Source organism: Carassius gibelio, chromosome A4, assembly GCF_023724105.1.
Source record: "Carassius gibelio isolate Cgi1373 ecotype wild population from Czech Republic chromosome A4, carGib1.2-hapl.c, whole genome shotgun sequence".
Classification (NCBI taxonomy): Eukaryota; Metazoa; Chordata; class Actinopteri; order Cypriniformes; family Cyprinidae; genus Carassius; species Carassius gibelio.
The window spans coordinates 17,939,008-17,956,929 of NC_068374.1; the positions used below are offsets into that span (position 1 = coordinate 17,939,008).

General features: G+C 35.1%; 1 protein-coding gene across 1 annotated transcript in view; it reads right to left on the reverse strand.

The window, feature by feature from the left end:
* Positions 1-572: 572 nt before the first annotated feature.
* Positions 573-17,922, reverse strand: part of LOC127972266 (ceramide kinase) — a 29,266-nt gene continuing 11,916 nt past the window's right edge. Inside the window, exons 7-13 of the mRNA XM_052575657.1 lie at positions 14,058-14,132; positions 13,224-13,376; positions 13,005-13,110; positions 12,676-12,746; positions 10,616-10,821; positions 7,578-7,798; positions 573-3,311 (exon numbers count right to left, since the gene is read on the reverse strand). Coding sequence (XP_052431617.1) covers positions 3,224-3,311; positions 7,578-7,798; positions 10,616-10,821; positions 12,676-12,746; positions 13,005-13,110; positions 13,224-13,376; positions 14,058-14,132 — 920 coding nt within the window. The 3' untranslated portion in view covers positions 573-3,223. The remainder of the gene's footprint in view (positions 3,312-7,577; positions 7,799-10,615; positions 10,822-12,675; positions 12,747-13,004; positions 13,111-13,223; positions 13,377-14,057; positions 14,133-17,922) is intronic.

A 17,922-nucleotide genomic window follows, 5' to 3' on the forward strand; every position in this document is an offset into this window, starting at 1 on the left:
GCCCTCATCCTTTAAACATATGAACAAGGATAAACATGGTTTCTGCCAAGTACAATGTATTTTGAACTAAATTACTAAAACTAGAAATCGACTACCAATATACAACATAAATAGCTCTCAGTTTTGCACATTGCTGGGCTTTTGAGCTTCATGGTTATATTGATAAATATAAACATTTGATTTTTGTTTAATTTTGTACAATGAACAAGTTTGGTACTCCTTTGGATCACCTAAAAGTAAAACCAGTGCAGCACCACTGATTAAAATTACCTAATTTCTATAGTTCTATCTTCCAGGCAATTCTGTTATTTTCCATGTATTGTCCCGGTCCTCCTTAAATTGGAGATACAAATGTTACTGCAACTACATAACAAATGTGCAATGAGAAGTGTGGTAATAAGAATTTATACTTAATTGTCATAAAAATAGTCTATGCTTCCCCAATAGTTTTCATTAATCTAGTTATATTTTGCAGTTAAATATGATTTTGGCAATGGTCATGATAGTTTTTGTGATTTTCACGCTTAGATCCATACTTAATATGCCAAAACTGACCACACAGAACACAAAGAGTTGTTCAATGAACTTTATTTATGGATTTTCTTTGCTTTTCATTCAACACATAACAATAAACATCAGGTCTTACAAGTCATCTTGGGTCCAGCAAGATGACTTGATTATCAGTCATTACTGAGTCTTAACAAGTGCTTGAATGCATAAGGTGACACCCTACTAAGTGAACTCAGTTTAACTTTTAACTGAAAACATAGAAACAGTACTGGACAACCATTGTAGTTCATTACACAGACATCTGTCATGAGCCGTAAATAAACAACTGCCACCAGGGCAGCCCAAAGGTGATGCAAACCAAAAACTATGGCCACATTCAAGTAATTAAAATGGGTTATGAATATTATCTTTGGATCAGTAGGGTAAGGTGGTGGCACATCATGTGCGTACACAGCATGTACTAGGTTTAAGTAGGTCTGAAGTGGCTACCAAGAACAGTAGAATAGGTGTCAAATGCAAAAGTTTTGACATTAGACTAATATTACACAAAACACAAATACTATTACACAGACAAACAGCAAGCCACAGTTCATAATTCGTAAACGACAGAGGTTCTTGAGACATCTGAATTGCCTGGTCGCATCTGAGGATACCATTTCCATTGTCCTTAGTATAAATGGGTGATTCCCCTCAAAACTGTCAAGAAATATCCTAGTCATATTTTAGCACAATGATTAAAAGAATATATGCTAATAAGTCATGAAAATAATGCCACAATGCAGTGCAAAAATACACAATACAATGACATTTCAAAAAAGTTTCCATTGTCGGTTTGAAAAATATTATTTCTAAATCGTCTTTATTTCAGGGTGAAATGTTACTTGGGAATTTCTTCCTGAGATTCACACACACACAACAATAGTGTGAAGCTGATTTCCACCACACAAAAAAAAAAAAAACAAACAAAAAAAAAACCCATAACCTTTGGAAAATCTAAATTCTAAGCCTATGACAAATTATGACAAAAGTCAAAATTATGAGATACTAAGTGAATTATGAGATTATAATTAATAATAAATTATGATAAAGTAGAAAAAAAGATTTAAGTTTTAGTCATTTTTATTTTAATATAAAAAGGTTTTGTCAATTTTAATCAGTATTGTTTTATTATTTCTATTTAGCTTTAATTTATTTTTATTTCAGTTTTCAATTATGACCTTTTATATAATTTTGAATTTTATTTTATTAGCATTTTTTAACATATATTTCCTAATTATGACCTAATTGATCAATATGACGTATGTCATAATTATAATTTACCAAAGCATTTTTTTTTCTTATGTGGCAGAAATCAGCTTCCATACATTCTTTCAGTCTATGAAGGAAGTGAACAATATTCTCGCTACAGAAGTTTTGTCGCCTCTACAGATGCATCAAGGGAAATCCTTGCTCTCAATCACTGGTACAGCTCAAGGAAACACTTAAAAAATTGCATATTAAAGACGCTGACATGCATAACAGCAAAAAGCAATTTCTCTGTCTATCAAAAACTTGATACCGCAGGAACAATAAGATCTTTCAGAAGAAATAAGACATCGGCATAGGAAACAGAAAACACAAAATTCATTATAAAGGGAGGAAATATTCTCAGGAGGTGCCACCAAGTAAGACAACGCAGAGAAGAGCGCTACAATATTTACATTTACATTCGGTCTCATGAACAGCCTTACATACACTTACCCTGCAGTGACATTGTGTAGCTGTCAAAGCTTGTAATCTAGCTCACTAATGCTACATTTTGATGTGTGAAATGTCTGGAAAACAAAACCAACTGTGGTAAGAGAGGAAAATGATACATTGGAATTGGTCAAGGGGTGTGTTTTTTTTTTTGGGGAAACCGGATCTATAATGATCGGATGTGCCATTTGGATAATAACCGTATATGACTCCTTTAAAGTGATCACATGATGTTCTGATCATGTGTAAATTTGATTTAATGTAGGCTTCACTGTCTATTTGACATATTACTTCATGCTAACTTTAATACAGTTGATGAAATGACTATGGAGATCAGTGGCATATTTAAAATATCTTCTATGTTTGACAGTAGAATCTAACTCTTTTTTTTTTTTTTTAATAAAATGATAACAGAACTATTATTTTTGAATGACCAACAAAGCGTTCAACATAAACCATAAACCTTTTTTGGTATACCAGTAACTTCAGCTGACCACCTCTAGAAAAGTCTAGAAAAAACAGTGTTTTGGTGCAACCAAGAAGAATGTTTTTATAAACATACCAGAGCTCTCACAGTTCCAGGAATTTGACTTTGGGATTCAATTTCCGCTACTCTCAAGACCAGCTTGATCATGGTGGAAGACAAATGCTTGACAACTGGAAGCCGTCGCATACAACATGAGATATCACCAGTAACTTCAAGGTCTTCAAGGGTTGAAATGAAAAAACGGCAATACTAACGGCTAGCTTAAACAGCTAATCCTATCTTACACAAAACTAATACAGCCTGTTTAAATGCTGTGAAAATGCTGTTGATTCCAGCTCAGTGGGTTTCCAAAGCATCTTCATGAGGATTATCTGGGTAAAACAGCATAAGAAACGGCATGATATTGTGCTGAGCTGAAGGTGACGCTTCCATTCAGAGAATCTCAATTCTTCATGATCCAGCTAGAGGTTTCTTAAGTGGAGTGGGGATCTATATTGCACAGTGAGCAAACGGGTCCTCAAACACCGGCTGCTCTTCAATGCCTCTCGCAAACAGCTTGATCAATTGGTTGTGGACCCTAAGACAGAGAAAGAAAGAAAAATCATACAAAATGCATCCACTTCACTGGAATGAACAGCATGATAAAAACCAATCCAGGCTTACTGGAAAAACTCGCCAGTGGTGACTTTTCTGCAAAAATATAATACGTTGCTTTGTTTATATATATATATATTTTTTGTCACTTTCAAAGTGAAAAATGTCTAGAGGTGGATAACATGAATCTGGTGGTGTTTTATTACGTTGCTTGTGTTGTATGCATTGTGGCAGTTCCGAAATTACCGTATTTTCCGGACTATAAGTTGCACTTTTTTTCATAGTTTGGCTGGTCCTGCGACTTATAGTCAGGTGTGACTTATTTATAAAAATTAATTTGACATGAACCAATAGAAATGAACCGAGAGAAAACATTACCGTCTACAGCCGAGAGAGGGCGCTCTATGCTGCTCAGTGCTCCTGTAGTCTACACTGAAGACACAGAGCGCCCTCTGGCAGCTGGAGACGGTAATGTTTTCTCTTGGTTCTAAATAAATGCGACTTATAGTCCAGTGAGACTTATATATGTTTTTTTCCTCATCATGACGTATTTTTGGACTGATGCGACTTATACTTAGGAGCGACTTATAGTCCGAAAAATACGGTAAATGGATAATGTGTTTGAAAATAACTTACCATCTGTACTCAACTCTACCCTAAAACTACAGTCTTAGCAAAAGCAAGCACGAGATAAATCTCATTTGCTGAAGCAACCATGCCGTTTTGGCTTGCATCTACAACTATTTCAGCTCTTTTACTGTGACTAGTGTTTCATGGAACTCGTACTGGAGCACTCCACATCACAAGTGCAATGCTGTATCATGCAAGTTAACTATGTGTTGTATTACATAGTATAGTGCAAGGATTTTCAGGACAAAAAAAAGTCTTCTTCAATCGCTAATCTGCCACTGTAATCATAATTTGTGTAAGAGGGACAAAGGTTGTTGATGTGATACTGCCACTGGTGTTCATATTAACTGGAAACTGCAGGGAATTGTATGTATGGGTTGCAAAAAATGCAGGTAGAGGCATGTTTTTCCTTTATTGTGGCTCAGCTAAAAAGTAATCTAAATTTATTTCAAATTTAAACAATATAACTGTAATATGTAATGGTTTGCTCAAATTCCTAACCCAAACTATGTGGAACAGTAATATAGATACTTGCCTTAGCAAACACCACTAATATGTTGTGTCCTAGACTAAAACAAAGTACAAGCAAGTGCTGATAAGCAATACATGCTATGTCGTGTTGAATAAAAAGTTTTGTAGTTAAATGCATGCGCTCTTAGGAGGTTCGGGGCTCTTTAATGTTCCCTAATTTCACTCAATACTCTGGAGGGGTGTTTAGTGCCAGGCTATTGGCTTTTTCGGCCGTTGTATCATCATCAGTTATCTCAACAGGTTATTTGCTTACTCATTCGAGAAACAATTACTGAAGCTGAAAATGGAATAAATGAATGGACTTCTATTTTAATTAAAGGAGGTGAGCTTTTAGGAGTGAGAGGGCCATTAAATTAGCAGCATTTCATTGCTACGCACTGTTGACACAGAACAATGGGTCATGAAGGAAATGATCTTTTCGGGTGAGCCGTTAGGCGTATCAGGGAGGAGAACAACTCCTCTGCAGGCACAATGGAGGGAGTTTTTTAATTTCAATAACATCTTTTCCACAGGCTCAGACCACAAACGTCCAATTGTTTACCCTGTTTAGTATGCTAGTGCTGAGATGATACAATCTGGTGCTCAAAAGACCTTAACATTTTAACTACAGCTTCCACTAATCGACAAACACTTTAGTGAAGAAATTTCTGAAGATGACAAGTGTCTTCAGGTCTAAAAGAGACAGTGACATCTCTTAGATATATGTCTGAGTGTGAGTGGCAGTGATGTCCACACCCTTTAATTACAATGACAATGATGATATTCTCTAAGTAATTAGAATATAATGGCACACTCTTTCCTTTTCGAAACTGCGTGCATCTTTTAAATTCATAATTTTTCATAATTTAATAGAGTGGGCGTGTTATCACTCAAGTGAAGTATCCAGTGTTGGGGAAGCTTCTCTGAAACTGTAGTTTGATCAGCTACAGCTTCTGAAAAAGTAGCTAGCTACATTAAAACTACTTCCATTTTATTATATATATATATATATATATATATATATATATATATATATATATATATATATATATATATATATATATATATATATATATATTGGTTTTTAATTATTTTACAATTAACATTACAAATTACTAAGTAATTATTAATGAAGAATTATAATGAAGTTATAAGTAAAATATAATAAAGTTCAAAATTTTGGGTTTAAACCAACATACTGTAATGCAAGTAAGGGCAAATTCAGGTTGCTTTTCCAAGCCATTTTAATGACAAAAAATAAGCATCCCAATCATTTGATTTTGTAAACTATTCAATACACAATAATAAATTAAGCTACTGTATAGTTTTATAGTTATCTTATCTTAAACTGACTGTCAAAGTGCAACAATTGCTACTTACGAAACATCAATGCAAGGATAAAATGTATGGGACTTAAACTGGATACGGAGGAGTCATAAAATAAGCAGGTTAAACTCAAAGTTTATGTGGTATTTACTGCATGTGAATGGAGATGTCAATCTTCAGTTGCACGCGTAAACACTGCCCTTTGCTTGAATCCCACCGCAACAATCCTTTACTAATTGATAAGCACACTACTATAGCGCGATTTTATTTTCTGTTCAATTAATGTTCATTACAAAACTGTGGGGCACAGATTTTATTATGACTGTTCATCATTGTAAAATAGACATTTGAACTAGAGTGCAATAAAGAAGAAAAATTTATCAGTTTAAAAAGACTTATTAACCTCCTCTATGTGCTTTAAGTCATCGACGTAGACCATAGGGTTAGGACAGTGAGGAAATATTCCAGTATCATTGTGGGGGCGGGGGCATTCCCTCTTTTCCTCGCTTTCCTTCGCTTTTAAATAACTTGTAAAAGTGGCGTGCGCATTTTACTTTCACTTTCAAATAGGGGCAATTCGGCATAAAGCAATTGTTCTTTTTACAGTCGTTAGAAATTTCCCTCTTTTCCTCGCTTTCCTTCACTTTTAAATAGCTTAAAAGCGATGTGCGCATTTTACTTTCAGGAATTAGCGGAAATTTGGTGTCAATTGCTTGAATGCAACAACAAATTACAACGTCAAACTAAATTTTGCCTATATAAAAAGCATAGAACTTTTATTAACAAAATGAATAAACATACACCATGCTATAAGGCAAGCTATGCCTAATACAAAATGACAAATAATTTACATTAAGTTTAAATAGTTATACAAAACTGGAAATAAGTAAACATGTATAAAGATGTATGCAAAATAAATTAATGAATTATACATAAACAAATAAATTAAAAATAAATAAACACTGTGGAACCAATTAAATAAACAAATGTTTAAAAAAACTTCCAAAATCACCTTAGATAAACGGCAAAAGTCAACAGGTTTTTCAAAATGCAAAATATTGCCATATTGCCATAAATATTTTGCATTTTGTTTAGAAACTAAATCATCCGTTCCTTTATCTCACCCCACTCTTCTTGTCCATCAGCTCGACTCACTGTCCTCAATGGATAAAGAAAATTTGATTTGTGATGCAACTGTCATTCGGCACAATTGTCTGTTCTTTTACTGAACTAAATTATTTTTATTACTATAAAAAAAATCTAAACGACGGTGGGGGTCAGTGACAGGGTGGGCAAGTGACGTAACCGGTGTTGTGGCTTAACAAAGGTATCACTTTCAGCACCATCTATCGCAGCAAGCCTAGTAGACCACATTTTAATCTTTGTTTTGCATACATTACAGCTGATTTATGTGAAATATCCACTCCTGTACATCGTTTGCAATATCATCAGATGATCTCTTGTCAGTGGAAAGACTGCAAAGCCGCGCGATGCGTGATATCACAACAGATGACGGTAATGATCAAATTAAGTTATCTAGTCAGAACAAAGACACTGCGTGTGCTGCTTCAATGCATTACAGGCTTGTGACTCGTCAGAATGCAAAACAGAATGTAGCACCTGGTCATGCAACATCGTTACACGTTAGAAATAGTAGTTAGCTACAGGAAAATCTACACTGTTTTAATAGTAGTGTCGCTACTGTAAAGCTACTGAACACTGCAGTTACACTAGTAGTGCCACTACCTGTAGCTAGATGGCGTATCTGGACAGGAACACCTACCGGACTTGAATGGCAGTGTGTGGAAGGATCTCTCCATCACAGTTCCAGTTGCTCTGGGAAGGCATGCAGCCACAGGCTCTGTGCTCCTTGCAGATCTGACTAAGAAACTGCTTGCCTGTTGCTCCGCTCTCTCTCAGGTCCACTTCGGAATCACACTCCTGGTATCTGGGGGTGAATCGGAACTGCTTGACCCGGTACACCTCCACAAAAGAGTGATCAAACTGTGGAAAGAAAGGGGACCAAAGTAATGCTTAACCCTTTCGAGTCGATTAACGCATATATGCGTTTTGAGTCATTTTCTCCTGATAACCCCGAAAAGAACTTAAATTACACTCTCAGTTTTAATCGTACAGATAAGAGCAATACATCAATCGAATCTGTAAAGGGTCTAGTTTTTTTTGGATACAGACATAATAACAAAGAACCTTTGTGCACTTATAAATTAAAGATAACAAACAAAGTGCGCTGTCTGCAGTCTTTGTCTCCGCTGATCGTCATGTACAAACACGTCATTAAAATGAACTGTAACTCCGTGAATACTCAACGAAGAGACATGAGAGAGATATCTATAGAAAGCCTAAAATGTCTACTTTTAAACTAAACAAGTGCTGCCGAAAACAAATATTCTGAGATAAAGTAATCCATATGAAAACAACGCGATGTCTATTTTTCATATCTCCGCTCATTATATCTAATGTGACCACGCCCCCGCGCTGAACGCGCTATTCAGATTCAAACTGAAGCGCGCGGCTTGAATACGCCCACACAGAAGAAAAAGCAGCCAGACTGTTCTTCGAGTTTTTATTTTATTTTACTGTTTGCTTCGCGATGAGAGGAATAAGACATAATTCACCCCAAAAAGATGTGATGTGGTTGAGGATTTGAGAAATGGATTTCCTCAGAAAAAAGAATGAAGCACTTTATTCAACAGGGATCATAAACATGAGTAAGTCTCTTTTTATTTATTTGTACTAGTTTTCACATAAAGTGTAAACATTTTACTAGTCAGACTTTTTCCAAATACTTTTTCCAAACTATAATTCCTGACTAAATGTATAATCAAGTGAAACATTATTAAGTTTAAATAACAATATACAATACTATACCATTCAAAAGCTTGATGTAAATAATATAAATGTGACAAATAGAGATAACTCTAACAAATGTAAAAACAATGCAGTTCTTTCGATTTATTCCCCCTAAAAACCTGAAAAATATTCTCAGCTCTTTTCAACATTAATAATAATAATAATAATGATAATAATAAATGGGGTTTATTTGGTAGAAAATAAGATTGTTAAAAGGATTTCTGAAGGATTGTGTGACTGGAGTAAGGATGCCAAAAAATGTGTTTGAAAGTAAGCTTTGATTGTCCCTAATAAACTGTTTAACTGCTCCCCCAAGTGGATATTAAATTATGTTGTGGGATAATTAAATATATTCTTAATAAACTACAAACATAAAATTATATACATTTATTTTGTTCTCACATTCTTTCTTGTAAGTCCTCCCTCAGTGGCACAGTTGAATGAGAGGCTCATTATGCAGCTCATTATGCAGGCCTTTGTCTTCTCAGGTGTAAATCACAATGATATTCATGGTAGTTGACGCCTACTCGCATATGACTTTTACCAACAAAAAGTGTTTTAGAAAATTTAAATCAATATATTGTTTTCTGTGAATGAGTAAACAAGATGATTTTCACATAATTTAGAAAGAAAAATTCTAGGCTACAAGCTCCAGTTCTCAACTTTTCCGGCAACCATTTTTATGTATGTGTTTTATTGCCTTATTCAAGTGACTTAACATTTTTAGTTTTTCACGAACCATGCATAACATTTTTTTTCTCAAAAATACAATCATGTACATGCATGCCTTTCACATATTATTATAGCCCAGTTTGTGCTGATTACAGTGATATTAGACTTTACCCATTTAGATATTTATAAGAAACTGAAAAAAGCACAAATATCAGGGCATGACAAAACTTCTCCAGGCCCCAAAAATACCCTTAGACTCCAGAGGGTTAATGAATACCATGCCAAATATCATTAAATGCCAATCCGCATATTAAAATGATTTCTAAAGTTTCATGTGACACAAAGGCTGGAAAGGATCATGTGACACAAAGACTGGAGCACTGGCTGCTGAAAATTCAGCTTTGTTATTGCTATAATATATAACTAAATTATATTACAATAGAAAATAATAGAAAATTATATATAGTTATAAATTATAATGCTATTTCACAATATTACAGTTTTTTCTGTATTTTTCATAATATAAATAAAGCTACAGTGAGGATAAGAGACCTGAATTTTTTTCAATTCATAATCTCATGGTACATTTGGGATCTGTTTATTGCATATGTACAAAATAGGCCAAGAACTATATTTTGATAAGAAATGAACTGGCTGGGTAATTTTATTAAGGGCAACTTTTACAAGATTCCAATGCTAATGAATTTCCATTTATTTGTGATTACTGGATAAAGATTGTTAAAGACAATCTTCCCATTTCTAGCTGTGTGAATTTTAGGAGTTAAGCATAATATGTAACAACAAATTGCCATGACTTTCAAGGTTCTCTATGAAACCCTGCTGTTACCTAAGAACTTCAAAGAACAAAATTATCTTCTCTTTTTCCAAGAAAAAATAAATAAATAAAAATAACTTACAGTTAATTAAATATACATATTATTTAAAATGTATACTATTATAAATTATATAGTAGGCATTTGGTGGACTGCAGGGATGCTTTTTGAAGTGTGCTGCTTAAGAGAGTGTTGCTTTTTTCAGAGGCTTTGATGAAACACGAATGGATTTGCTTCATCCCTTTCATAAAAAATAAATAAAATAAAAATATTATATATATATATATATATATATATATATATATATATATATATATATATATATATATATATATATATATATATATATATATATATATACACACACACACACACACACACACACACACACACACACACAGATGTTAAATCTACTGATATTTTCTGTTGAGATAAAAGCAAGAACCTGGTCTTTCTTATTGGTGTGGCGCAGCAGGTGGCGCAGGAAGTTGAGTCTGGAGCACCTCCTGACGAGGATGAGGTCAGTACTTCCATCTGCTAAGTGCGCTGATGGCGACAGACCTTTAGGACTACGAGGACATGCACAACTCATGCTGGCTGCATTGATGGCCAAGAACTTTCCTCTGATGACCGTCCATGTATCCTGACACTCTGAAATACAACATCATGTGACTACTAGTATAGCTTTGCACAGTGAAGTCTATAAACCCTTTTCACAGACTCTGATACATGCATCGGCAAGGTTTTTTTTCTGTTGTTGTTTTTTGAAGCATTGTGGATACCAGCGCAGCGTCATAGAACGATTCGTCAGATTCACGCCCACTTTTAGGGGAAAACAAACCGCCATACAGTATTGGATTGAGGATGTGGACGTGGACTAACTTTACAACATGCCAAAGAGTTGTTGTGTGGTTGGGTGCACCAATAATGTTTGTAAAACCCCAAATTTGAAATTCATAGCTACCTGCCATCATCATCAATATCTTGCTGTTATGGAAATATCATGAATAACGTACAATGCTAATTGAAACCAGACTAGTTGTATGGCTGGACAGAAAAAGTGCCCCCATATTCTAAATAAAAAGGGAATTTCTTAAGTTATTCACGCTGCCGGCTGTGAAAGGACGTTGCTTTTTGCCACTAATGTGTGGAAGACTATGAGAAAACTAGTTTATTTTTCCCTAAAAAGGGGTGGTAACTAAATTGACAGTTACGTTCCGGATGTGCCGGATGTGTGTATGGGCTACAGTAGGCTTCCACCTGAACACATCAAAACCCTCTGTTGGTTTCTCCCAAGGTTTTTTTTTTGTCACTGATGGAGTTTGGGTTCCCTGGCACTGTCACCTCTGGCTTGCTTATTAGGGGGCATCTAACATCCAGCAATATTAATGAATCAACTGTACTGGCAGGACTGGATGAGGACTGAACTGAACTGAGCTGGATGATGAAATGTTTTCTACAGAGCTGAACTGAACTCATTTCATAATTGATATTCTTGAATGGAACTGAATCAACACTGAACTGACCTCTGTGTGACACTGTTGTTTTTTTTCTTTCTTATAGCTGCCTTATAGCAGAATTGCTCTCTGAACTATCATTGAACAATTATAACAATAACAATGAAGTGCTATATAAAGAAATGACTTGACTTAAAATTAGCAATCAGTTTTGCACTACATTAAAAAATGCAAAAAAAAAAATCATAGGATTTACCTTGAAACTATTTTGACTCAGAAATTGCAAGTAAATTTCACAAATAATTACACAGAAATGGCAAGTAACACTGAGTTTAACAACATTTTGAAGTAGAGTCAAAACTAAATGCTGGAATAATACTTTTTTTGTAAACCTTGCAAGATTAATTTTATTTACAACTTGAAAAATCAGTTTTTAGAGTGTAGCTATATCTTTTTTAATATATATATATATATAAATAAATAAATAAATAAATAAATAAATAAATAAGTCAGGTGACAGTAAATCTCAAGGCATGTATAGCTTTGGCGCTCGCTAAATGATGAAGGGCCCTCGACTCCCTCTCCTGTTTACATCATTCTTCCCCTTATTCTTCCCACAAGACTCTATTCGTCGTGCAGTCTAAAAGCATTCAGGAAATCATCATGCACAAATGCCAATTTGGGATTGTAAGGGCAGGGAGTGTGTCTCTGTAAACAGCACTTATCAGTGCTCAGGGTAAACACACAGAATGCTGGGTAACGGAGGTGCCAGTTGTTCTGAGGGAGCTGAGAGGCAGAGATAATATGCTGTGTGTGTGTGTGTGTGTACTCTCTAAATGATCAGTCAGGCGGCAGCTTGAACCATTTGGCCTAATGTTCACAAACAGCGTGCCAGTCGAGCTGACAGATGGGAGCATTGCAAATCATGGCTAGAAATGCACTTTGTTGGCCTGTCCTGAGGGTGGGCGCATTTACCACAGGGCAGATATGAGACTTTCTGTCAATGCCGAGCTCAGTTTAACACCAGAGTATCCAAAAAGCTCTTTACCAGCATCAGAAACGCTGTCTTCATTTTTGCTGACCAGTTCATCAGAAGACGATTGCTGACAGATACTACACCTGCAAGACAGAAACATGTAAAAAAATAAAATCTTGTAAGGTTATATATGCAAAGGTAAAATATATATATATATATATATATATATATATATATATATATATATATATATATATATATATATATATATATATATTTTTTTTTTTATATAAATTACATTGTGATTTATATGTATTTACATCTTAAATATACCGTGAATAGGTTTGAGAATGACTGTGATCAAAATCATGATTATACAAAAGACACAGAAGAGCAGTTACCCAGATCGGCACAGCATTTTGTCTCTGGGAGTTCCTGAGTTCCCTTCAGCAGGTAAAAAAGACACTGTTCCCTCATAGTAGCGATGTGACAGAAACGTTTTAACACCTGAAAATGAAAAATACAAAAATAAATCATAAAATACAATAACTTATATTCAAACCTGCAGAAAGACATTTAAAAAATCACTTATTTCAATCTTGATATATTTTCCTGTGTACCTGAGATATCGTAACGGGCCGGACCCATCCAGCGCTTCCTCTCACTGTCTGTCAGCACATCTCCGTAGAACCCGTAACCCAATAGTGACACAGAGTAACGCAGGAAGTGGTCTTCATTGTGCACTGAGCAGACATCCATTGGCTGAGAATCACCTGCAGAAAGAGCCAGGATGGATTTAAAAAAAACAACAACAAAAAAACACAGGCTGATAACATCAAGATCTTGTGCTAGGATGCCATATCTAAGAACAGAGCATCTGTGAAATCATGTATCTGTGAAAACATCTGTGAAAACATTTTCCATTTTGGTGTAATGCTTTATTCATGCAATACGTCAGTCAAAGCTGTAAGTTACAGTGATTAAAAAAATAAATAAAATACTGTGTTGTATATTGTAACTATTGTTACATTATAAATGCCTTTACTAAAATAAATAAATAAATAAATAAAATACTAACATATTTGGATTTATATTATGTCATATGTGCTATTTACACAGGCAGAATAGTACTGTAGAATAATTGAATTATTTTTACAACATATTTACGAAAAATAATATAAATAAGAGTCACTATTAACATATCTTTTTCTCAGTTTCAAAGACAAGAAACAACATGCTTAAATAAAAAAATAAAAAAAATGATTTTGTGAAGTTGCTCACTTCAGAAAATAATACCAGAATCTCTACTAGCTGACACATTTCTAACCTTGCATGACACATTCTGTCATAGAGCTCAGTCCTAGCTTTAAAATACTAAAGATTTATTTGCCTAAATATGCAAACATAGCTAGGTATGTATATCATACTGCGGAGATACGGAGATGACCACTTACCCACAACGATGTGCAGTGCTGAGGTGACAGGATCATTTGAGCCAACCGTTGCGTAGCATATACAGTCAGTCGAACCTGTTTCAAAAACACATTTCATGGGTCAGGGGTTCAGAAATGACCTAAATCCATCTCTCATAATTCAGTCTGAAGGTTAACGTATGAAAATCACACTTTCATTTTCAATTTTGCTGGCAGACGGGGGCAGCTGCAATCTAACCTTCAATTGTGAACACTAACCAAACATCACAAGCCAATGGAGATTTTAGTCTATTCAGACCCTGTGAGAATAAGAAAGTTTTTTTTTTTTTGATCTTGAAAAAATTGTTGCTGAGGCATTTCAGGGCACTGTTATATAGAGAGATACAATTTCAGATGAGTTCAGCCCTCTTTCGGTCTCTTATATGCTGTCTGGTAATCTAATTCCTCTTCCTCAAAAAGCTTATATAAAAGCATGAGGTCAAAGGTTTAAAAACACACTGCCTGCAATCTGCAAAACGTGCCAGACAGATTATTTTATGATTCCTTTATTGTTTCTAGAAAGGTGAAAAAAAAAGCTTATAGTTCATGTTCAAATTGTATAGATCATGATAAAACCATTTAAAGAGCAATAAACAGCATGTTGCCGTTACTGTACTGTACACGTCATTCGGATTAAATTGGCTCGATCCGACTAAAAGTTCGATTGGATTGTAAGGGGTGATTTATCCCTTTTGTAATTAGAGCGAGAGGTCATGTAAACACTTGATCGGATTTACAACATAGACAGTAAAAGAAATGGACACAGCGACCCCATTGGAACTCAATTGAGACAAGTGAAGCCCATTTTTAGCGTTTTTTAGCACTTCCGTTTCTGACGCACAGACTCAAACTAAGCTTGACGACGTCAGCAACCTGTCTGACAGATGTAGATCTACTAGTAGCTGTGCGTGCAAACTGCCATTGTTAATCTTGCAGAGACGGCGAGCTTGAGCGGGGAGTTCTTTGGCGTGAGTGAGCAGGAGTAAGTATTCTGATTCATTATTTTGTATAGTATTTTAAAATGTAACGCCAGTACGCCATATTAAGTTAATTGCCTGCGAGCTTCTCCCATAGACAGTAAAAGAAATGGACACAGCGACCCCATTGGAACTCAATTGAGACAAGTGAAGCCCAGTTTTAGCGTTTTTTAGCACTTCCGTTTCTGACGCGCAGACTCAAACGAAGCTTGACGACGTCAGCAACCTGTCTGACAGATGTAAATCTTCTAGTAGTTGTGCGTGCAAACTGCCATTGTTAATCTTGCAGAGACGGCGAGCTTGAGCAGGGAGTTCTTTGTCGTGAGTGAGCAGGAGTAAGTATTCTGATTCATTATTTTGTATAGTATTTTAAAATGTAACGCCAGTACGCCATATTAAGTTAATTTCCTGCGAGCTTCTCCTCCTGTCTGTACGGTAATTTCTCTACTGTGCGAAAGAGAGTTGAGTGGTTATGACGCAATCGTTAGCCTATTTTTACAAAAACTGTTTCTACGGGGCCATAATGTAACATAGATAATGGACAAATGGAGTCTTTAAACGCCTCAGATGTAAAGTTATTCGCTGTCAAAGTGACACCAAAATGAATGGGAGTCAATGGGGTGCTAACGCAAGTGAAGTTCTCCTAAAAGATGGCGGCACACGGCCGACTTCAACTTTTTTTTTTTTTTTTTTTTTTGCTAAAGTAAAGTTGAGCAGCACAACAGTTCATGTGCTGGTCGTCGCCTAATTAGGACCCGAAGTAGATAAATATAACGTGTGGTTTTTAAAACAGCATCAGGAAACTCTGTATATTCATGCAGTGTGCGCATGTCAAAAGAGTAAATCCGATCAGAAACTTGTGAAATGTAAACGCGCACATCAACGCGATTATTTTATTCAGCGTTCATGTAAACACTATGTTCGGATTCGTCAATCAGAATGAATTCATTCCGATGGAAGCAAAAAGGGTCCATGTAAACGCACCTAGTGATAGTACTACATAACATGGTAATAACTAACATATCCATGTACCATTTACAATTAATCCAGAATGCTGCAGCATGACTAATTTTTAATGAGCTGAAAAGAATATACATATGTCACACCTCTGTTTATCAGTTTACACTGGCTACCAATAACTGCTCACATTTATTATTAACATTTTGAATTATTAATTCAAGGCATTGATGTTTGCCTAAAAAACTACCGCTGGCTCTGCACCCATTTACCTAAATTCATTACTTCAGACTTATGTGCCCTCTAGAAGCTTGCGTTCTGCAAGTGAACGTCGCTTGATTGTGCCATCCCAAAGAAGCACAAAGTCACTTTTACGGACTTTTTAAGTTAAATTTTCCCTCCTGGTGGAATGACCTCCCCAGCTCAATCCGAGCAGCTGAGTCCTTAGCCACTTCAAGAATCGGCTTAAAACCCATCTCTTCCATCTTTATTTGACCCTAAAAAATGTAACTACTGTTTTAATCTTTTTGTATTCTATATATTTTCTTTTCATTTATGATACAATAATAAAAATAAAGACCTAACACTAGCTTGCTCTATTCTTTTTCTATTCTGTTATATTTTCTATTTTCTATTCTATAACTTTTTATTTATTATATTATTTAAAAGCCATTGCTACGTGTACTGCGTTTAACCTAACTGAGATTTGTTATAGCACTTATATATCATTGCTCTTTTTTGTTGTTTTTGATTGCTTCCACTGTCCTCATTTGTAAGTCGCTTTGGATAAAAGCATCTGCTAAATGAATTAATGTAAATGTAATGTAATAACTACCATATACAAATACCAGGTGTAACGCCTGGACAAATCAGACACACAATTATATATTATATTAAACAAATAATCCCTAACACCCCTCACCCAACCAACAAGCCAACTATGAGAGTCTATGAACCCTTATCCTAAAATGCAAATAACCCTAAAAGAACAGAGCAGACCTCTGGTTAAAACAGTAAACAGATACAACTTTACAACTTGTAGACAGAGTCTGCCTCTTACTTAATTCCCACCGAAAAACACAAATGCTCCCTACAGAAAAGGTCTCTTTTCATTAATTCATAGACAATCTTTCTATGAATGAACATTCCCCTGGTCATTGTGTGTATTATTACTCTTCTTGTATATTGCCATTTGTATTGTATACTGTTTTATGCATGCTTATGATTGAACCACTAGTTAATGTAACCTCACTTATACCATTTTTGGTATCTACAAATTTGTATTTTGAAGATCTAAATGTGAGTGTATAATATATGTTGATACCCACGCAACATATTAGTGTTCTAAGAATCTTTAATAGTTTTTGCATCAGCACCCAATCCAATTCCATATGCAAAATACCTTGTTCAAAGACATAGAGTCGTAAACTCTCCCTCCGAAAGTTTAAGTCACCATTGGCTCACTGACCCCCTAGAGGTGTGACCTCCATTGAAGTTAAAAGGCCTCACTCTCTTCTCTCATCACCTTACCCTCTTTTACCCATTACACAACCAGTAATGTATAAAGCACTACACAAATAAAGGTGACTTGACATGCTGTAATGATCTAGAACTGTAAGAAATTTATTTTCTGTGGACACATTTTTATTTTCTGTGGAGTGTTTATGTAATTACACTGAATAGTTGATGATACTATTAATTCTGCTACAGTTACTACTGGCAGCTTACAGACATTTACATAAAAAACATTTACAACATGGAATAATAAATTATAAGTGTGGTATTTAGAGCTGAAACTTTAAAGAAACATCCTGGGCACACTACAAGATATTACATCTTGTAAAAAGGGGCATAATAGGATCCCTTTTAAAAAGATCACCAAGATCATGACCAAGATCAAACAAGAAAGATCA